Below are 23,396 nucleotides of genomic sequence, written 5' to 3' on the forward strand. Positions count from 1 at the left end.
TAATTGTACCAGCCTCCACCACTTTCTCTGGCAGCTCATTCCAAATATATACCACCCTCTGCGTAAAAAAGTTGCCCTTTAGGTCCCTTGTAAATATTTCCCCTCTCACCCTAACCTTATGCCCTCTAGTTCTGGACTCCCTGAACCCAGAGAAAAGACCTTGTCTATTTACCCTATTAATGCCCCTTATGATTTTATAATCTCAAAATAAGGTCACCCCTCAGCCTCCAATGCTCCAGGGAAAACAGCCCCAGCCTATTCAGCCTCTCCTTATAACTCAAATCCTCCATAGAAATGATTTAGATAAGGATAAGGATTCCATATCTTTGAGTTGGAGAATGTCAGTGTGGTTTGAACATGTTAAACAAGGAAATGCGTTGCAGATGGAGTGTAATGTGGATAAATGTGAGATAATGAGATCTGAGTGCCTTTGTGCACTAGTTGCTGAAGTTAAGCATGAACGTCCTGCAGGTGGTGAAGAAGACAAATGATATGTTGATCTTCACAGCGAGAGAATTCGAATGCAGGAGTAGAGAGATCTTGCTGCAATCGTACAGGGCCTTGGTGAGACCACACCTGGAGTATTGCATGCCTTATTTGAGAAGGATGTTCTGGCTATGGAGGCAATGCATAGGAGGCTTATCAGACTGATTCCTGGGATGGTGGGACTGATATACTTGGAGAAACCAGATCAGTTAGGATGATATTCATGGGAGCTTAGAAGAATAAGCACGGTTCTCATAGAAACCTATAAAATCCTAACAGCATTAGACAAGGTAGATGCAGGATGGATGTTCCTGATGACTGGAGAACCAGGGATCACAATCTAAGGATATAGGATTGGTATTTTAGGTCTGAGATGAGGAGAATTGTCTTCACCCAGGGAGAGAATTGTACCTGTAGAATTCTCTCCTAAACGGTTAAGGCCAAAACATTAGATGTTTTCAAGAAGGAGATAGATATAATTCTGAGGGCTAAACGACTCAGTGGGTATGGGGAGAAAGCAGGAATAGGGGACTGAGTTGGATGATCAGCCACAATCATACGGAATGGTGGAGCAGGGTCGAAGGGCTGAATGGCCTATTGCAGCTCCGATGTGCTACATTAATGCACTTTGGTAGAGAGTAGAAAAGAACAAAATTATTTAAGTTTTTGATGGACTGTAGAGGACAGCATTATGGAGACATTTGGATGTCTTCATGCATGGAATACAAAAAGTTAGTACATAGATGCGGCAAATAATTAAGAAGGTAAATGAACATTGGCCTTTATTGCAAGATGTGAAGGTGCCGGTGTTGGTCTGGGGTGGACAAGGTCAGAAGTCACACGACACCAGGTTATATTCCTGATGAAGGGCTTATGCCCGAAACGTCGACTCTCCTGCTCTTTGGATGCAGCCTGACCTGCTGTGCTTTTCCAGCTCCACACCTCTATGACACCAGGTCATAGTCCAACGGACTTATTTGAAAACACAAGGTTTTGGAGCAGTGCTTGTGATTTCAAATAAACCTGTTGGACCATAACCTAGTGTCATGTGACTTCTGACTTTATTACAAGATGGTCTGTAGAATAAAAGTAGGCTACAAGTGTACAGCCCATTTGTGAGATCCTTTCGAAAGTATTGCATATTGCATACATAAGGATCAATATTCTATGAATTTGAGGCACTTCAGAGAAAATTCAACATGATGGAGATGTTTGTCTTAAGAGGTAATGGTTGAGCATTTTGGGCCTGTATTCAGTGTAGAAGAATGGTAGGTCATCTTATTAATAAACACATGCATTCTGAGGGAACTTGACCAGATGTTGAGAAGATGTTTCCTCTCGGGGCGGGGGGAATATAGCACTAGGGGGCATAGGGGTCAAGCCTTCATCACCAAGGGGATTGTGAATCTCTACCTAGAGACTGAATTATTAACTGTGCTCAAGACTGCTATTTTTGAGTTTTAGATGGTGGTTAATAGTTACAGGAAGCAGGCAGGATAATGGAATTAAGGCGAAAGATCAGAATTGTGCAGCAGAATCAAGCCTGAATGGTCTACACTTGTTCAAATTTCTTATGTTTTCCTTGGCTGTTGTGCTTCCACGATAGCAGGAGCTTCACACGTTAAGAGGCTCCTGTGTGCTGAGGGAAATTGTGAAAATACAGGTCTTCATTTTTAAGTATTTTATTAACTCTTTAAAACCCATTGTTTTTCCTGATTTCCCCTCCCTTTCCAAGGAATTGAAGATACTTTCAAGACTGCAGCCACAGAGATGAGTCTAATGGCTGGAGGTGAAGATATAAATGCCACTGAGTTATTTGGACTAGGTAGGTTTCTGGCCTTGCTGATAAGGCTGCATTCTCAAGGTAAATTATTTTTAAGATCATGTGACATGGCAATGGTCGATATAATCAGTACCCTTTATACTGATACATGACTCACTGATAGAGTCTCGCGATCATTAACCCAGTATTGTTCTGAAAACCAGGGTTTGAATCCTGCTGTGGCAGATGGTGAAATTTGAATTCAATAAAAATCTAGAATTAAGAGTCTAATAATGACCATGAATCCGTTGTCGGTTGTTGGAAAAACCCATCTGGTTCATTAATGTCCTCTGGGAAAGGAAATCTGTCCTCCTTACCTGGTCTGGCCTACGTTGTGACTCCAGACCCAGAGCAATGTGGTTGACTCTTAACTGCCCTCTGGACAATTAGGGCTGGGCAATAAATGCTGGTCTGCCCAGTGATGCCCTCATCCCATGAATGAACAGTTTAAAAAAGAAAGCAAGTGTGGCTGGGCTGCATAAAACTTCCAACTGGCATCGGAACTAGTGACATTGATCACAGGAAAAACATAGGAAGATAGGAAATAGGAGCAGGAGTAGGCCATTTGGTCTTTTGGGCCTACTCTGTTTATCGATATGATCATGGCTGATTATGCAACTGTTCCTACTTTCTCCCCATCCCCTTTAGCCCTAAGATCTATATCTATCTCCTGTTGCTTAACTGCTTTCTGTGCCAGAGAATTCCACAGATTCACCACTCTCTGAGTGAGACATTTCTCCTCGTCTCAGTCCCAAATGGCCGACCCATTGCTTACTTATGCTTTTCATCACCCCTCAGACGCTGGGCGCTCAGTTTGAGAGATGCAACCACTACCCCCATTTCCCCTACTCAATCCATCCTATACACCCCTCTCTATAATGACACTTCCACGGGCTCATCCGAGGTTGTGAGGCTTCCTGCCTGAACTAACTTCCCAGGCCGTGCATTCCAGACCTTATCACTTCTATGGGTGGAAAGAATTTTCCTCAAGTCCCCTCTGAACCTCCTGCCTTACACCTTAAAATGATGCCCCCTGTTAATTAGCCTTTAACTAAGTGGAATAGTTGCTTTCTATCCACCCTCACAATTTTATACGCCTCAATCAGCATGCCCCCTTCTCATTCCCACCCCAAGCCATCTTAAAGAGGCCACTTTTTGCCAGTTAATGACTCCCACATCAATGGGACCTCACCCTTACTGCTATCTTTCTGCAGAACCTTGGCTACCCTCTGGTCATCCTCACTCTACAGTCCCATTCTCTCTGCAGTATTACCAGTCTTGTTAAGAAGTTTCCTGCTTGGGAAAAAAAATCAGAAAAAAGTTTGGATATTCAGAAACGATTTCGCAGGATGTTGTTGGGACTAGAGCGTTTGAGATATAAAATAGACTGAAACGACTGGGAGCCTTTTCACTGGAGTATACGAGGTTTATAAAATCACGAGCGACATAAATAAGGTGAATGGCGAGAGTCTTTTTGCTTAGGTGGGGTGTTCAAAACTGGGGGGCATATTTTTAAGATGAGAGGAGAAAGATTTGAAAAGTACATGAGGGGCAAACTTTTTACTTACAAAGTGGTTCATGTGTGGAATGAACTGCCAGAGGAAGTGGTGGATGCAGGCACCATTATAATGTTTAAAAGACATTTGGATCAGTACGTGAATAGGAAAGGTTCAGAGGGATAAGGGCCAAATGCAGGCAGGTGGGACTAGTTTAGTTTGGAAACATGGTTAGAGTGGACTGGTAAGACCTAATGGCCTGTTTCTGTGCTGTATGTGGGACACTTCCTACGCAAGACCTTCAGATGAAGAGACATGGCAATAAGAACAGGAATAGGCCATTTGGCCCTTCATGGGTCGGCAGTGTGGAGTGGTATAATCACACGCCTGGTAATCCAGAAGCTTAGACTACGTTCTGGGAACATGGATTTGAACACCCAACATGGCAGATGGTGAATTCCATAAATATCTGTCATTAAATGCTACTCCAATAGTGACCACATAGTAACTGCTGATTATTGCTTAAAAACTTGTCTGGTTTACTAATGTCCTTTGGGAAGGAAATCTGCCATCCTTACCTGGTCTGGCCTACATGTGACTCCAAAACGTCTGCAATGTGGTAGACCTTTAACTTCCTTCGGAGCAATTGGGGATGGATAATAAATCCTGTTCTAGGTAACAATATGCACGTTCCATGAACAAAGAACAGTTCCTACTTTGAGATTCAAACAGACTTGGTTGACTATCTACCTATACACCATATTTCACCATTATCCCCAGATCCCATGATATCATCATTATGCATGAAACTCTCAATTTCTGTCTTGAATATGCTCAATGCCTGAGCTTCCACAGCCTTCCTCAGGGCAGAGAATTCCAAAGATTCAAAGTTAAAAATCACACAACACCAGGTTGTAGTTCAACAGGTTTATTTGGAAGTGCGAGCTGTCTTACGATCTTATACTCCACAACCACCTGATGAAGGATCAGCGCTCTGAAAGCTAGTGTTTCCAAATAAACCTGTTGGACTATAACCTGGTGTTGTGTGATTTTTAACTTTGTACGCCCCAATCCAACACCAGCATCTCCAAATCCACCAGCCTTTGAGTGAAGGAATTCCTTCTCATCTCAGTCTTAGTCTAATCTTATCCTGAGATTATATCCCCACTGGACAGCACAGTGGTTAGCACTGCTGCCTCACAGCGCCAGAGACCCTGTTTCAATTCTACCCTTGGTCTACTGTGTGTGGAGTTTTCAGGTTGTTTGCATGGTTTCATCCCACAATCTAAAGATATGCAGGTTAGGTGGGCGAGCTATGGGAAATTGCCTCTGGTGTGTAAACAAGGTGGATTAACCATGAGGTTATGGGGGTAGGGTGAGTCTGGGTGGGATGCTCTTTGAAGTGTCAGTGTAGCCTTGATTGGCCTCTATCTGCACTGTCGGGATTCCTACTTCCCATTTATATCCACCCTCTCAGAATTGGGCGGCACAGTGGCACAGTGGTTAGCACTGCTGCCTCACAGCGCCTGAGACCCGGGTTCAATTCCCAACTCAGGCGACTGACTGTGTGGAGTTTGCACATTCTCCCCGTGTCTGCGTGGGTTTCCTCTGGTTCCTCCCACAGTCCAAAGATGTGCGGGTCAGGTGAATTGGCTATGCTAAATTGCCCGTAGTGTTAGGTAAGGGGTAAATGTAGGGGTATGGGTGGGTTGCGCTTCGGCGGGTCGGTGTGGACTTGTTGGGCCGAAGGTCCTGTTTCCACACTATAAGTAATCTAATCTAATTCTGTAAGCTTCAGTGAGATAGCCTCTCTTTCTTTGAAATATAAGAAAATACAGACCCAGTCTCTTCGATATCACTAGATTTTCAGTCCAGCACTCTTCCTAGTGAACCCTTTCAGTTAATGATGAGTAATTCATCCCTGAGCACCCTCAAAACGTCAACCTTCTAGTTACAAGTCAATTGTGCTAACCCAGTGCACCATGGAGACAGAGGCCATTTGTTAGTCTGAATGCTGTTATTGATGACTGACTCAGTGATAACAAGTGATATTATTAATTATCAGTTTAATGAACAGCAGCTCCCAACCAGAATTTAACGTGTTAAGTTAGATAAGTTGATGAAGTGAATAGTTTTTCTTAAATAAAAAATGGTCAAGTCTTTCCTGTTTAATAAAGAGGAAAGAATAATTTATTTTTTAATAAATGACTAAGGCCAAGTGACAGATCCATCAGCAACCACAAAATAAGCAAGTTGTTCCCTCAGAGTTAGAACAGACTTGAGACTGAACCACGCCAAACCCTGAGGCAAAAGGTCAGCTATTTTATTGGATGGTGTAGCAGACACAAGGGGCCAAATGACCTCTTGTTTCTCAGAACGGAATGACTTTTGCAATCAGGGGTTTTGTTCAGGCTTTCAGGGGCTCACTTGCATCAGCGATGGTGCTTTTCACAAGTCGATACTAACATTATAAAATATTCCCCCTCCACTCCCCCCGAAACCATGCCAGATTCCGACAGCTGCGAGAGGTGGATGAACTGCAAGAGCGAATTCTTGAAGAAGTACATGCACAAGGTTGTGAATGACCTTCCGAGCTGCCCCTGCTCCTATCCAACAGAGATTGCCTACAGCACCACCGACATCTTTGACCGCCCAAAACAGAAGGACTTTCGCTGGAAGGATGCGAGCGGACCCAAGGAGCGCCTGGAGATCTACAAACCGACAGCACGTTATTGTATCCGCTCCATGCTGTCCTTGGAAAGCACAACACTGGCAGCTCAGCACTGCTGCTACGATGAGAACATGCAACTGATCACCAGGGGTAAAGGTGGAGGCACTCCAAACCTCATCAGCACTGAATTCTCAGCAGACCTGCATTATAAGGTGGACATTCTCCCGTGGATCATTTGCAAGGGGGATTGGAGCCGGTACAATGAGGTCAGACCCCCAAACAATGGTCTGAAATGTACAGATAATCCTTCTGATGATATATACGAGAGGCAGTTCCGAGAGGCCCGGGAGTATTAAAAGCCTGGCTGGGATTAATAGACCGAATGCTCATTTTCTGGAGGAAGTGAGTTTATTTCCGTGTGTAGTCAAACATCCAGTTCTCTGGATATGTGCACCCATGCATTCAAAACGCCACAGAACAGAGTTCAGCCACTTGGCACCTTGTCAATGCTTCCTTTTTGCCTGCTCCAAACGTTTCAGGACCATTTTATTTTTCCTTTTCCTTTCGGCAGCAGCAGGCTTGTAGTTCAAAGGGAACACTGTGCCCATTTTGAACAGTTAAAGGGAAACAAATTTGTTTAATCTAATTCCATTGGAAGGATTGGGGAGGGTGTGTGTGTGTGTGATGAGTCAACCCACAGTATTCAAAGCATTCTGTGGATTGGAGGCATTTTCGACCATAAGCAAAGGAGGTGGCACTTTTAAAGAGTTTTGTCCCTCTCCCCATGTCTTTCATATGCTCTTGAGACTTCTTAAAAGCCAGTTTATAAAGTATTAATTGTACTGAATGCAAAATGTTATAGAGAATCTTACTTTGTAAAGTTGTGACATAGATCATTTTCTCATTGAAACCTCTTTTAAAAAATGTTCCTAAGATGTTTTTTTAAAAATCTGCTTTATCTTTGTATAGTATTTATTGAGCTGCAGTTTAACAGGCACTCATACTCACACACACTCATTCATACATTCTCTCACACAGATACTTACACACTGTCACACACATGCACACTTTTTCTCTCACACACTCAGTCACATGCACACTTTCTCTCACACACACATGCATACTGTCTCACATGCATCCACACACGCACACTTTCCCTCTCTCTCACACATGCACTTTCTCTCTCACACACACACACACGCACACTTTCCCTCTCTCGCACACATGCACTTTCTCTCTCACACACACACACATGCACACTTTCCCTCTCTCTCATATACACACAGTCTCAAACATGCACTCTCTCTCACACGCACTCATTCTCACACATGTACTCTCTCTCACACCCGCACATTCTTTCACACACACACACACACACACACACACACTCTCTCTCTCTCATACACACATTCCCTCTCTCACACACAAATATACACACAGACACAGATACACAGACCATCTCACACACACATACACACAGAAACTCACACAGATACACACAGACCCTCTCTCTCACATATACACGCACGCAGGCTCTCTCTCACATACACAGCTTCATGTGGTTTGCTTATTTTAGATACCATCTGGACTTTGAGCCAGCTGAACACAGCAAAGACTGAGAGAGAGAGAGAGAGAGCTTTCATATGCCTTTTCAAGAAGCAAATCTGAAAATAAATTGTAATTTAATTTTAAAAGTAACCTGAAGGTTATCCTTCCTCCTACAGCACCCACCCCCAACCCACCTTTTATCTTGTGGGTGTGAAAGGTTTTAACCTGCACCTTTTATCAGTCCATTGCTATCAGATGGGGGCCAGTTCCTACAAGCGTTTGATCACTGGCCGCCTGGAGTGATCAGCTGCTGACCCTTATGAGCATGAACAAACACACAGATCAGCTTCAGATGGGCTTGGCTGCTGCAGCTAGCACTGCTTGGCATGCTTGTAGTTTCAAATCTGACTGTCACAGCTCTAACCAATCTATTTTTAATTTCTATCCTAAAATCACCTTCTCGTCTCCCAGAGAGAGGGGTGCAAAGTACACTTCTGTTCTCCCCTCCCTGTTTTCTTTAAGACTAGTAAGTGTTTCTGAGATAGTTCAGTGTTAAATGCCAGTCTCTTACATTAACTCCAGCATAAGGTTACATTATCCGGGGGGATGAGAACAACTGATCTTTATCTAATCATCTCGTCTGCCCAGGAAGTCCTGGAGATCAAAGCAAGGTGCATTTATTTAGCACTATGTCAAGTTAAAAACAGTTCAGAGGCAGACATACAATCTGGCCAAGCCTGAATCCTTTCTGAATGACATTGCCTGCCTTCATAACAGAACTCTACCAACGGACCATTCTCAGCTGCTGACTGTTTAAAGTGACATCCTTCAGTGCATCACAGAAATCCCTTTCTGAAACTCACTGACACTTCTGCTGGTGAGAGTGTGTGTTCTCTTAAAAAGAAATTAATGTTAACAACTACATAATTTGGGGACTTAAAAAAAATACAACTGGCACAGAAACAGGAAGAGCATTTAATGGATGCAGTCATTCGAGCTTTAGAAAAAGTTGCTAAGTGCTTTGTGATCAAGGCTAGCCTCTAATACAGATAAACAGGCTCTCTCTGTGATCTCTCCCACATGCTGTTCCTGATCTCAGAATATTGGGATCCTCACCGGCTAACTACCTCGATTGGAGGGCAGACGGGGAGGGTGAATCAGGCTCTGCTATTACCAGGTTGGGGCGGAATGGGGAATTATTCGGGGTTACGTGAATGCCAGTTTATGGGTTATTGACGAAAGATGTTACTTATAAAGTCATACAGCACGGAAACAGACCCTTCAGCCCAATCAGTCCATGTCGAACATAATCCCAAACTGAACTAGTTGCGCTCACCTGCTCCTGGTCCATATCCCTCCAAACCTTTTCTATTCATGTACCGACCTAAATATCTTTTAAATGTTATAATCGTGCCCACATCCACCACTTCCTCTGGAAGTTCATTCTGCACCTGAATCACCCTCTGTGTAAAAAAAATTGTGTCTCATGCCTTTTACAAATTTCTCTCCTCACACCTTAAAATTGTATCCCCCAGTCTTGAAATCTCCCGTCAGAGGGAAAAGTCAACTACCATTAACTCTATTTATACCCCTCATTACTTTTAGAAACTTTGTCAGGTTGCCTCTCATCCTCCTACGCTCACATGGATGGTAACACTTATTCTTACTCTTTTCACCCTTTCTCTGATGACTGGGAGCAGGCCAATTGGGTGATTATTGGTTCTGAACAGGGACGACTGGACTCGAAATGTTAGCTCTATTTCTCTGTTCACACATGCTGCCAGACCTGCTGAGCTTCTCCAGCACTATCTGTTTCTGTCTCAATGACAATTGGACTGGTTAGGTTCTTTGTAGGTATCTGGGTAATCTTTCACATTGGCCGCTTGATGCCAAAGACAAAGTTGGACTGTAATGTCCTGGTTACGGGAGCTGCTTGCTCCAGGTCACTGACCTTCAACACTATGATTTGGACTCTATAGTCACCTTTATCCTTCATGAGGAAAATGTATTTCCTCACATGAAGCAAACCAAATTTTAAGCAATTGGTGTCATGTATATCCCTCAAATCAGGAACATGAGTAACCAAGTTAATCCATTTTCTCGGGTGTTGCTGTTGGGAGAACCCCCAGTTGCTCATTTATGTTTATAGACCTAGGCAGAAACTGACAGGGCAGGTAGACTTGGTTAAATGCCTTTCCTGGAGGAATCACATCTCTGACAACCTAGCACAGATTCAGGGTTACAGATAGAATACGAGTTGAAGTTTCAGTGTGGGGTTTGAGCCCAACAACATGTCAATGTTTAGGTAGCACAGTGGCTCAGAGGTTAGCACTGCTGCCTCACAGCACCAAGGACACAGGTTTAATTCTGCCCTCAGGTGTCTGAGAGGAGATTACATGATGTCCCTGTGTCTGCGTCGGTTTCTTCCAGGTACTCCACTTTCTCCCTACAGTCCAAAGATGTGTAGGTTCAGGTGGATTAGCTATGCGAAATTGCCCATAGTGTCCAAGGTTGAGCAGGTTAGGTTGTCAAGCCATGGGAAATGCAGAGTTACAGGGATGGGATAGTGGGATGGGGTGCTTTTGGAGGGGCTCTGTGGACTCAATGGGTAAATGGCCTGCCCCCACACTGAAAGGATTCTATGAATGTTGATCTTTACCTAGAGAATGTGGAGCTTGTTTCTTTAAGGAGTAGTCAAGGGGAACAACAAGGGTAGATTTAGAGCATAAAACGTGGGAGCAGAAGTAGTAGGCTATTCAGCCCATCGGGTCTGCTATGCCATTCAATGAGATGATGGCTGATTTGATAATCATCAACTCCACCTTCCTGCCTTTATCCCACAACCTGATTCACTTCCTGATTATGAATTTCACTATCCTTGAATATATTTAACTATCAAACCTCCACAGCTCTTAGCAGTAAAGAATTCCACATATTCACTCTCCTCTGGGAGAAGAAATTCCTCCTCAATTCTGTCTTAAATGGATGACCCTGTACTCTGAGATGATGCCCTCGAGTCTTAGATTCTACCACAAGGGGATAAAGTCTCTCAGTTTCCACCCTGTCAAGCCCTCTCAGAATCTTGTATGTTCCAATCAGTCATCTCCCACACTTCTAGACTCTAATGGGTATAGGCAGAACTTGCTCAAGCTCCTCTTCATAAGACTTTCTTCTTTGAGGAGGAGCTAGGTAAGCACAAGGTAAGAAAGGTGTCAACTTTTATCTTGACAGCATTAGACAAAAGAGGGGGAAGGTATTTTTGTGGCAAATGAAGGCTGGCATAGACTAGTTGGAGCGAATGGCCTGTTCCTATACAAGTTTCATATAAATTTAATGAGGATTCAAATCCATCAAAAAAACTTAAGTGAAACATGAGTATCCTATGCATCATTGATAATTAAATAAGTAACCCATCTATAGTCAATGAACAGTAGCTGGTGTGAAGATTGGGGAAGCCTGGGAGAAGGGGAATTTTTTTGGCAAGGCTTAGGTGCTTGCTTTGGTGTAGTGTTGCTGTGGAGGTTGAGATTACGGTCTTACTCTAGGAGTGCCACTATCACCACAGGTTACATGTGCTCCTTTCAAGCCTTCCTGAAACAGCAGATGGACCTGATCATTTGAAGGACACCAAGTGTGTCTGCGCTGTGGAGGCTGTTGTGAAAGGGAGACCACAATGTCAGGGAACACATGATAGTCCACAGGGCTCAGTTGGTCGAAGGCACCCAAAGCAAAAGGTTTCAGCTGTTGGTCATTCCAGTAGCAGGAGGAAGAAGCCTCAAGCAGCAGAGGAACTGATATCAGTCTCCAGGGATTTGAAGTTTAGGAAAAGTCCCAGAAAGCTGGGAAGGCAGCGAGCGTGGGTGGGGCACAGTCTCCGTATCAGACTGAGAGAAGCAAACATTGAAGAATTTCCCATACAGCTAAAATGTTGTGTTTGGTTCTGAGGGCTCACTGTACTCCCAGGCATTGCTTGTCAGTTGAAATTGAGGGTGAAGACAGCCCACAAGCGATATTTGCTTGGTGCAGGTGAGAAACATTGGAGCTGGAAGAAACCTAAGGGCATTGCCAGCTTAGTGAAGCTAGCTGTCTGTGAAAGAGCTGGAAATGTGGCAAACAGGTGTTGGAATACTTCAGAAATTGAGTGAAACATAAGACCCTGGGGAAGAGATTTAACAGGCATTCAGACAGTCTGTCATAGAGCAGGTTTTGAGAGAATTTCAATGCTGTTTCTCTGACAGTGAAGAATTGGAATCCAAGTGAAGAAGACAAGGTTTTAAAGAGATATGGTGACCTACAAAACATGGACATCAGGGTGGAATGCTGAGTGATCTATGGCATCTGTCCTGACCACATCAATTTGATGTGATCGGTGGAGCTTCCAACCACAGTTAGTCTGTTGATTCATATTTACCTCCTGTTAAAACTGAAAATTAAAATATAAGCTGCATGTATATTGTACATTATTTAAATGATTTAACCTTGTATAGTAAAGTTAACTTTGTTTTCAAAAATCTTGTAGATTTATTGTCTAAGTCCCTGGGACATCAAATTTTGTGCACTTTCAACAAAAAAAGGTTACTAGTCCCCAGTCTGTCACCTAATTTGGTGGTCTCATCTAGGACCATAATTTATAAAAACTGAAAGAACTAGAGATGCTGTAAATTAGAGACAAAAATAGACATTACTGGAAAAGCCCAGCAAGTCTGGCAGCATCTGTGGCAAGAAATCAGAGACTGGTAGTTCTGAGGAAGGGTCATTTGGCCTGAAAAGGTAACTCTGATTTCTCTCTACAGAATGCTGCCAGATCTGCTGAGTTTTTCCAGCAATTTAATTTTTTTGTCCATAAAATAATTTGGGGGTTTGTCTGGGATCTGAAATCTACAGGAAAATATGAGTCTTGGGATTTGCGGAGGTTAAAGCTGACAATAAATTTACAGTGTATTACTTATTGAGGATCAAAATAACTTTGCCAGTTGCTATGACTGATCCCTCAGCGTTTGACTAAATGAAGGGCTCCTGCCCGAAATGTCGATTTTCCTGCTCCTCGCATGCTGCCTGACCTGCTGTGTTTTTCCAGCACCACTCTAACCTTGGCTCTAATCTCCAGCATCTGCAGTCCTTACTTTTGCCTAAATTTTACCAAGGCAGGGTTAAGAACATTCGCAGGAAAGTTGGAGTTATAGCAATAACTAGGGCTGAGGAAGTTTACATTATTGAAGAGGCAGTGTGATGGAATTTCGAACTTGAAGAAGGAAAAGTTGAACCAGATAGCAATTCAGTGGATTTGGCAAGAGTTCAATCACAAATGAAGTGGCTTGAGATAGAGAAAGAAAGAAAGGAGTTGTAGACAATAAGAGATAGAGAAAAGCAAAAGGTAGATCAAAAAAAAGAGAAAAATACAATCATTTTTCCTTGTTTAAGGGAAACAGAGATAATCCAAGTAATTACAGGCTGGTGAGCCTGGTGTCAGTGGTGGGGAAGATGTTGGTGAAGATACCAAGAGACAGAATTTATTCTTATTTGAAAACAAATGAACTTGTGTGTGATAGGCAGCATAGGTTTGTGTGGGGAAGGTCGTGTCTCACCAACTTGAGTGAGTTTTTTGAGGAAGTGACAAGAATAATTGATGACGGAAGGGCAGTGGAAGTTATCTATATGAACTTCAGTAAGGCATTTAATAAGGTACCCAATGGCAGGCTGGTACAAAAAGTACATGGGATCTGGGGTGAGCTGGCTAGATGGATACAAAACTGGCTAGTCATAGAAGATGGAGCGTGGTGGTGAAAGAGTAATTTTGGAATGGAGATCAGTAACTAGTGGTGTTCCATTGGAATCAGGACTGGGACCTTTGTTGTTTGGAATATATATAAATGATTCAGAGGAAAATTCAGATAGTCTGATTTGTGAGTTTGTAGATGATACCAACATTGGTGAAATTATAGATAGTGAGGAGGATTGTCAAAGGATATAGTGAGATATAGATAGATTGCAGAGTTGGGCAGAGAAATGGCATTTGGAGTTTAATCCAGAAGAATATGAGGTGATACATTTTGGAAGTATCAAATTCAGGTGCAAATTATACAATATATGGCAGAAACTTTAGGAACATCGACATAAAGAGAGATCTGGGCTTACAGGTCCACATATCCTTGAAAGTGGCATCACAGGTGGATAAGGTGGTCAAGAAGGCACACAGAATGCTTCATTGGCTAGGGCATCGAATATAAAAGTTGGCAAGTTATGTTATAGATATATAAAACTTTAGTTCGGAATATTGTGTGCAGTTCTTGTCACACTATCAGAAGGACCTAGATGTTTTGGAGAGATTGCAGAGAAGCTTTACCAAGATGTTGCCTGGTCTGGAGGGTTTTAGTTATGGAGGCTGAGGGATGACATGATAGATGTTAACAAAATTATGTGAGGCATAGATAGGATGGATATTCAGAGGCTTTTTTGCAGGGTGGGAAGGTCAACTACAAGAAGGCACAGTTTAAGATGATAGGGTGAAGATTTAAGGGAGAAGTGCAGGAAAACTTTTCCCACAGAGAGAGATGGGTGCCTGGAAGACACTGCCAGTGGAAATGGTGGAAGCAGGCACATAAGCAACCTTTAAGGTGCATCTTGATAGACACATGGAGGCAATCAGAGAGATAGAAATGGTACGTAGACATCAAGTAGTGAGTTGAAATAAGGATGAGGAATTGGCACAGACTGAGTGTGCTGAAGGGCCTGGTCCTGTGCTGCATTGTATTGTACTAACAAGGGAGGAGATATCAGGAAAGAAAACTTCAAGGAGAGAAATAACTCAAAAAAATTATGTGAGAAAAGCCTGGATTACAGGGGTGAAAGAGAATCTGGCAGTTCAGGCAAGGAGGGAATCAGTAGCTTGATTTAGCCAAGAATTTTTATTTAATTACTACATTTTTGGAAGAAGGGGTGAAAAGATATCACAATTGAGAAAGCTCCTACAAAATTGGAATATGACTCCTAGACTCTTATGCTAACTAAGTATAGAGGGCATAGGGTGAGAGGGGAAAGATATAAAAGAGACCTAAGAGGCAACTTTTTCACGCAGAGGGTGGAATGAGCTGCCAGAGGATGTGGTGGAGACTGGTACAATTGCAACATTTAAGAGGCATTTGGATGGGTATATGAATAGGAAGTGTTTGGAGGGATATGGGCCGGGTGCTGGCAGGTGGGACTACATTGGGTTGGGATATCTGGTCGGCATGGACGGGTTGGACCGAAGGGTCTGTTTCCATGCTGTATATCTCTATGACTCTAAGTATCTCGAAGGTTAAAGTTCTGGATGTTTACTCATGTTTTTCACAAGAAGAGCCTTCAGATTATGCAGCAGTCAAACAGCGGAGTGGTTTGAGCATCTTCCTGAGGTTTACTCATGAACATTTAGTGCAGTGAAGAAGAAACCCTGTCAGGCATTTGTGAATTCATTAGGAAAGAAGAAATTGTACGGGATTGATGTCTTTACTCATTGAAGTTGGGGAAAACTTTTGAGCTTGAGGGAAGCTATGATTATAAAGGAATTCAGGAATAGCATTCTCTTAGAAATTAGGTTCTACTTGGATGAATATCAGGTGTTTACAGATAAAGTGGCAGCATTTCCGGCAAATGCACATAATAATTCTCAAATAGTTGTGTTCGTTGGTTAACATAATAAAATAGACAGAACAGCTGGAGGAATATGTTAGCATCAGGCTTCAGGAGAAGGCAGATACTGTTCTATTTGACTAAAGACATTGGTATACAGAATTAAAACAATGTAAAGAAAGCAGAATGTTTTCATTGCTTTCACATGCCCTCCTATAGCAATCTGTTGTTCTTACCTGGCCTGGCTGACATGTGACTCCAGATCCAAAGCAATGTGGTTGACGTCCAAATATCCTCTGAAAGCCACTCATTAGGAGTGTGAGGTTATGTTGTGGCTGTACAGGACATTGGTTAGGCCACTTATAGAGTCATAGAGATGTACAGCATGGAAACAGACCCTTTGATCCAACCCTTCCATGCCGACCAGATATCTCAATCCAATCTAGTCCCACCTGCCAGTACCCGGCGCATATCCCTCCAAACCCTTCCTATTCATATACCCATCCAAATGCCTTTTAAATGTTGCAATTGTACCAGCCTCCACCACATCCTCTGGCAGCTCATTCCATACACACACCACCCTCTGCATGAAAAAGTTGCCCCTTAGGTTTCTTTTCTATCTTTTCCCTCTCAATTCTGGAATATTGTGTGCAATTCTGGCCTCCTTTCTAACGGAAAGACATTGTGAAACTTGAAAGAGTTCAGAAAAGATTTATAAGGATGTTGCCAGGGTTGGAAGATTTCAGCTACAGGGAGAGGCTGAACAGGCTGGGGCTGTTTTCCATGGAGCGTCGGAGGCTGAGGGATGACCTTAAAGAGGTTTATAAAATCATGAGAGACAATGGATAGGATAAATAGACAATGTCTTTTCTCTGGAGTGAGGGAGTCCAGAACTATAGGACATTGCTTTAGGGTGAGAGGGGAAAGATAAAAAAAAGGGACATAAGGGACAACTTTTTCATACAGAACGTGGTGCATGTATGGAATGACCTGCCAGAGGAAGAGGCGGAGGCTAGTACAATTGCAGCATTTAAAAGGCATCTGGATGGGTATATGAATAGGAAGGGCTTTGAGGGCTATGGTCCAAGGGCTGGCAAATGAGACATTGGAGGTTAGGATAGCTGGTTGGCATGGACAAGTTGGACCGAAGGGTCTGTTTTCATGCTGTACATCTCTATGACTAGGATGAGGAATAAAACTGGATGGACTAAATAGCATCCTACAAGCACCTGGGGGCTTATGCCAAGGTGGAGAGCTCTACTAGAGATTAAATCAAGCAACAGACATAGTCATACTCATGGAATTGTATCTGAGAGGCAATGTGCCAGACATTACCATCACCATCCCTGGGTATGTCCTGTCCATTCAGCATCACTGTTGTATAATATTGGAAGCAAGTTGTTCTGGGAGGCATGAACGTTGACCCCATGACTGTATCAATGCATCAGGCCAAACATGGACAATGAAAACTCCTGCTGGCTACCACTTACCATATACCCCCTCAGTTGATGAATCATTACTCCTCCTTATCAAATTCCTGATGAAGGGCTTATGCCCGAAACGTTGAATTTCCTGTTCCTTGGATGCTGCCTGACCTGCTGCGCTTTTCCAGCAACACATTTTCAGCTCCTCTTTATCAAATGTCAATTGGAAGAGACAAGGAGGGTTGCAAGGGTACAGAGAATGGGAACTTCACTCAATCAGCAGGAGTGGTTCAGTAGCATCGTTATTGACTTAACTAGATGAATCCTAAAGGACACAGCTGCAACATTGGGTCTGTAGCAAGTAGTGAGGGAACCAACAAGATAGAAAAACTTACATGACCTCATCCTCACCTTTCTACATATCTCATGTGCTCTTGACAGTATTGTTAGGAGTGACCATTGTGCAGTCCTTGTGGAGTTGAAATCCTGTCTTCACATTATGGACATCCTGTGTTGTGTGCTAAAATCACTCTGCTAATGGAGTAGATTTCAAACAGAGCTAAGATGTCACAGAAGCAACAGATCAGATTTAAACTCTGTAGTTCTGTCACCTCTGCCATCAATGGCAAACAATTAAATAGGTAAGGAGGTGATTCCACAAATATCATTATGTTCAATGATGGGGGAATCCCTGCACAACAATGCAAAACACAAGGCTGAAGCATTTGCAATGAGCTTCAACCAAAAATGCTGGGTGGATGATTAATCATCTCAGCCCCCTCTTGAAATCTATACCTTCTCTGAAGCCAGTCTTTCGCCAATTTGATTCACTCAACATGATATCAAGAAATGGTGGAAAGCGCAAGATACTGCAGAGGTTCTGACAATAATAATAGAGAAGCTCCAATATTAACTGTGCCCCTAACCAAACAGTTCCAGTACGGATACAACACTGCATCCACTCATGTTGTACCATATGCACAAAAGCAGAACAATTGGTTAGAGGCAGTTAAAGCATAAGTTGCTAACTTTGATTGTTGTTCACTCAATGGGCAAAGAGGCAGTGAGCAGGAAAGGGTCTGTTGTTAGCGGTTTCTAGGCAGTCAGGGCTTGGGATAAGATCTGAGGAGTGGTGAGACACTAGATGATTACTGGCTTTCTCAGAGAGGGGGAGTAGTAAGATATAGTGTCTCAATTTAACTAAAGAGCTGTGGTTGGTTCTGAATAGCTGTATTGAACTGAATTCCCAGGGGTATTTGGTCAATCAAGAGTAAAGAAAGACTGCAAGTGGCATTTGCTTGGTGCACGCAAGAAATATTGCGGCTCTAGAAGAAACACAGGAACTGTGTAGCTTAGTGAAGTCAGCTGCCTGTGAAAAAAAAACCCAGCTGGAATTGGAGGTGCTAGAGTGGACCCTTGTGAATCCAGCGGAACACAGTCTCAGGGAAAGAAATTGAACTTTGCGCAGTCATTGAGGCACTCCTTGTCAGGTTATGTATTCAAAAGTGAAGAACTGAATCCCATGTGATAGAGGTAAAAGTTTTGAAGGTGATTTGGTGATTCTCACCGTTTCACATCTGAATGGTTTACTGAGAAATTTAAGGGATCTACCATGACAGCATTTGCTATTTGATGTGCTTTGTGGGGAATTCAACCATAGTTTGTCTGTTACCTTTTATTTGCCTCATGTTAGTTCTGAGAGTTAAAATATTATTTTACACCCACACATATATACATATCAAATAGATATTATATGTTGAAACAGAGAAAAAGATTGTTTTACTTTGCTAGCCTTGTATTATTTATTGTAATGGTTCAAAACTCTGGAATCCTATGGTTTTATTCTCTTAGTAGGTACCTGGGATTCCAGGTTAATTTACTTTTAAACTAAAAGGAATGGCTGGTCCTTAACCAGATCATAATTTAGCAGTCTCATCTGAAATCATTACACCAATAAAGAGGGATTTGTCCCTCACAACAATATTATCTTCTTGTATCGAATAATTGAATATATTTCTATGCACAGTTGTGTGTAGTAACAAATTCAGCAAGTATTAGCATTTCCAACACTGGTTTATCTCAGCAACAAAATCTCAAGTCAGTTCTTACGTGTGAGAGTGGAATTCCTTCCACAGTTAAACCGCATGTGTTCCCTCATTAAAGTCTTACTTCAATGTAATGTCATTACTCCCAAAAGAGATTTGAACTTTGGTGATGTATTTGTTTGAGGGGCCCAAAGCTGATAGTAATTTATTAAGTTGGCTGCCCTCAACAGCTCAAGGGTAGTGGCGCGTACTTCAGGAAATGGTTCGCCATAATTCCAAAGATATTTAGTTAACTGTCAATGTTAATTAGGTGGCTCTGCAGAACCTGGTAAACATGAAGTGCACAACCTTACTCACAACTCCAGCGTCTGTGCTGGATTCCAACAATAAATGCATTATTTCCTTTTTCGCTGTGGCATTACTGGGATTTTTTAAAAACGTTTTCACAGCGGGGTGACTAGTTCAGAAAGTTAGTGCAGTTTCTTGCTCCGTATCAGAGCTTGAGACTGAAATTTCATAAGGCCATCCAAATGTTTCCTTTGCTTCGTAACACCATGAGGCTCAGATTTCCTGAGGCCCAAAGTACTGTGTGTCAAAGTTGTTGGTCGATCTAAAATCACTGCACAAGATTAACCAGAAAGATTTTATACCTTGTAGACTCTCCTATTTAAAAATGATTTGTTTTTAAAAGGTAACCAACTTAAAATCGATGGGAAAAATCATAATCACAAATTTTAGTTCAGGGATGTTTCTTTGATCTGAAAATGTAAATGTTTAAATCAAGTTTGAAGATATAAACTTACATCAGACCAACAGTTTTGGAATTAACAGATTTTTTTATGTTCATCTGTTCCTTCTCACATGCTTAGGTATACTCTAGAGCAAATAAATAATGTCCTAGGTGCAATGATAGTGTCCCTGCCTCTGCACCAGAGGCACCAGTTCAAGTCTCACTTGCTTCAAAGGTGTGTCATAACATCTCTGAACAGGTTGGTTAGAAACTATCTGGTTTGTTTCCTGCCACAAGATTTACAGCTATGATGTTATTTGAAGTAAACTCCATGTTTACTACATCTCTCTCAGTCCAGTAATTTTTTTCACAACTCCCTGCAGCTGTAGATGTGGAGATGCCAGTGATCAATGGGTGGACAAAATCAAAAGTCTCACAACACCAGGTTATAGTCTAACAGCTTTATTTAAAATCACAAGCTCTCAGAGCGCTGCTCCTTTGTCAGATGAAGTCTTCTCCTGATGAAGGAGCAATACGTCAAAAGCTTGTGATTTTAAATAAATCTGTTGGACTATATCCTGGTGTTGTGTGACTCCTGACTTTGTAGATGAGCATGTAGGATTCTCAAAAAAACTGAAGTTTAGTTGAGAAGAATCCAAACGTGCTGTCTACCTGTTGGATTCAAAATTACATGATTTTTGATGGAGTTTTGTGAAAAATAATTGAGAAATAGGTGCGCGTGTGTGGCATGGGGAATTGTATTTATACTTACATTTTAAAACTGGTCAAGTGATGAAATACAGGTATGCATTGTGAGAATAGGGATGAATGTGGTCTTATATCTGACTAAATATTTAGAAGGTTAATGTATACACATCTGTACTTTGACCTTTGAACAGCAATTGCGTCATGTAGAAAAACTTGCTGGCTTTCAACATATTCATATAAGACTGGAAGCCAGTTTGCAATTATCTTGTTATAGCAGCTGTAGGGTTCTTTTCCCCCTCCAAACTGTTTCCACCCTGAATATTTTGTCTTCTTCAGATGACGAGAGTGTGATTAGCGTTGGGGAATCGCCATAAGTACACCCGACGTGTTCAATATAACAATGTACAGTAAAAGGCTCACTATGGTGCCACAGGGATGCTGAAGGGAACTGACCGATGCCTCAATATTCCCCACAGAACTCAAAGCATCATCCTTTGATCAATCAGTAGCATACTAATCTCAAAAGTCATGAGGAATCTGCAATCAAATTCCATTCCATGCTTAAATTTAAAAATTGAGGCTGACACTCCAGTGCTGCTGTGTTGAATGTCACTAAATGGAGGCATCATTTAGGCCTACTTGAGTAAATTGTAAAAGGTGCCATGGTTCTATGTCAATCAAGAGCAGAGGAGGTCTCCTTGATTGCCCAACCAATATTTATTATGTAACAACACTAAAACTGAGTATCATGCCATTGATTGTAGGAACTCGTGTGTATAATTTTTTAAAAATGCATCCATGCGAAGTGGGTGGTGCTGGGCCAGCATTAATTGTTCTACCTTGATTGTCCAGAGAATAGTTAAGAGTCAACCACATTGCTTTGGGTCTGCAGTCACATGTTGGACAGACCTAGCAACAATTTCCTTCCCTACACGACATCAGTAAATCAGATACGTTTAGCTAGTAACTGACAATGGCTTCATGGTCATCATGAAATCCCAAGTCCAGAGTGATTTTTGTCGAAGGAGGAAAAAGTGAGGACTGCAGATACTGGAGATCACAGTCGAGACTGTGGTGCTGGAAAAGCACAGCAGGTCAGGCAGCATCTGAGGAGCGGAAGAATTGATGTTTCAGGCATAAGCCCTTCATCAGGAACCTGATTCTTGGTGAAGGGCTTATGCCCAAAACGTTAATTCTTCTGTTCCTCAGATGCTGCCTGACCTGCTGGGCTTCCCCCCTGATTTTTATTGAATTCACATTCCACCCTCTGCCATGGTAGGATTCAAATCTGGATCACCAGAACATTACCTGTGTCTGTGGATTATTAACAAAAACAGAAATTGCTGGAGAAACTCAGCAGGTCTGGCAGCATCTGTGGAGTGAGAAACAGAGTTAACATTTCAAATCCAGTAACCCTTCTTCAGAACTTGAGCAATTTCTGTTTTTATTTCAGATTTCTAGCATTCACAGTTTATCTCAGGATTAACAGCCTATCAATAATACCAATAGGACATTGCCTCCCCCAGAGGCTGCCCCATTCCAACAGTAACTACACTTCAAAAGCACTTCACTGGCTGTAAAGAGCTCTTGAGATATTCTGAGGCGGTGAAAGGCTGTACATAAATATAAATCTTTCTGGCTGTGCTAACATTCTAACAATGTTTAGGGAACTCTCAAAAGAGGCTTGCAGTTCCCCTCACTTAAGTTAATGAAGCATAAGACCCATTACTGGCTAGGCAACAGACCTGTTCTATTCCATACGATATACAGCACATTCCACAAAACCAATCCATGCAGCTGTTCACACTACACTTAAGAGTCCTTCCATCCCTCTTTGCTTATCTATTCTTACTATAGTAAACTCTCTATTTCCTTTTCCTTCCTTAGATTTTTATATTTTCTCCTTAAATACATCTATTATTTGCCTCAATTATTCCCTGCAGTGGGGAGTTTCACATGCTGAGCAGTTTTTGGGTGAACAGATTTCCTCTAATTTCTACACTGAATTTCTTGAAGACTTCTTGAAGACTTGGTGGATCAGTGGGCTAGCCCTGCTGCTCACAGTGCCAGGAACCCAGGTTTCACTCCACTCTGAGGAAACTGTGTGGAGTTTGCATTTTCTCTCTGTCTCTGTGTGGGTTTCCTTCATGTACTTTGGTTTCCTCCCACAGCCCAAAGATGTGTAGGCTAGGTGGATTGGCAAGCTAAATTGCCCATAGCCCCCAGGTGAATGAGAATGGGAAATACAGGGTTGCACAGATAGGATAGGGGTGGGATGCTTTTTGTTTCAAATTGCTTCATGACATTGCCTCTTTCTTCTATGACCATTTCAAACTGACATCACCTCCATCCACTTCTGAACTTTGTTGTGCACCTCGCCTTGTTTTTGACTCATTGTGTTGTCTTTAGCTAGCTAAGCCTGAAATTTTGGAATTCCCATCCCATGTAAACCAATCTGTTTGGAGGGTTGATAGACCAAATGACTTGCTTCCACACTGTAGGGATTCTGTCTAAATTACATTGAATGCCTCTAGTTATATCTTTTCTCACAAGACAATATATTCCATCTATATGGAACTAAATCCTTCCAGAATTTTATATTAGGTCATTCCGCAGCATCCATTTTTCAAGGAAGAGAACCAGATAATCATTTGCTTCCTGAAAGGACTGCACATTCGTATCAGTATAGAGATTTGTGATCCTACTGTTCAGTTCACAAGCAAAGAAAAAACAGGTTTTAAATCATAATGTTAGTCAACAATAACTTGCATTTATGTAATGCTTTTAATATTGAAAAGCATTCCAAGTTGTTTCAGAGATGTAGACAGTAATAAATGATGGGAAAATCTACTGTGAGA

The 23,396-nt window shown here is 42.1% G+C and overlaps 1 protein-coding gene across 1 annotated transcript in view; it reads left to right on the forward strand.

Annotated features, from left to right (window-relative positions):
- Positions 1 to 7,408, forward strand: part of ism1 (isthmin 1) — a 90,904-nt gene extending 83,496 nt beyond the window's left edge. Inside the window, exons 5-6 of the mRNA XM_060831847.1 lie at positions 2,222 to 2,311; positions 6,314 to 7,408. Coding sequence (XP_060687830.1) covers positions 2,222 to 2,311; positions 6,314 to 6,831 — 608 coding nt within the window. The 3' untranslated portion in view covers positions 6,832 to 7,408. The remainder of the gene's footprint in view (positions 1 to 2,221; positions 2,312 to 6,313) is intronic.
- The last annotated feature ends 15,988 nt before the right edge of the window (positions 7,409 to 23,396 follow it).

This window comes from Hemiscyllium ocellatum, chromosome 10 (genome assembly GCF_020745735.1).
Source record: "Hemiscyllium ocellatum isolate sHemOce1 chromosome 10, sHemOce1.pat.X.cur, whole genome shotgun sequence".
Classification (NCBI taxonomy): Eukaryota; Metazoa; Chordata; class Chondrichthyes; order Orectolobiformes; family Hemiscylliidae; genus Hemiscyllium; species Hemiscyllium ocellatum.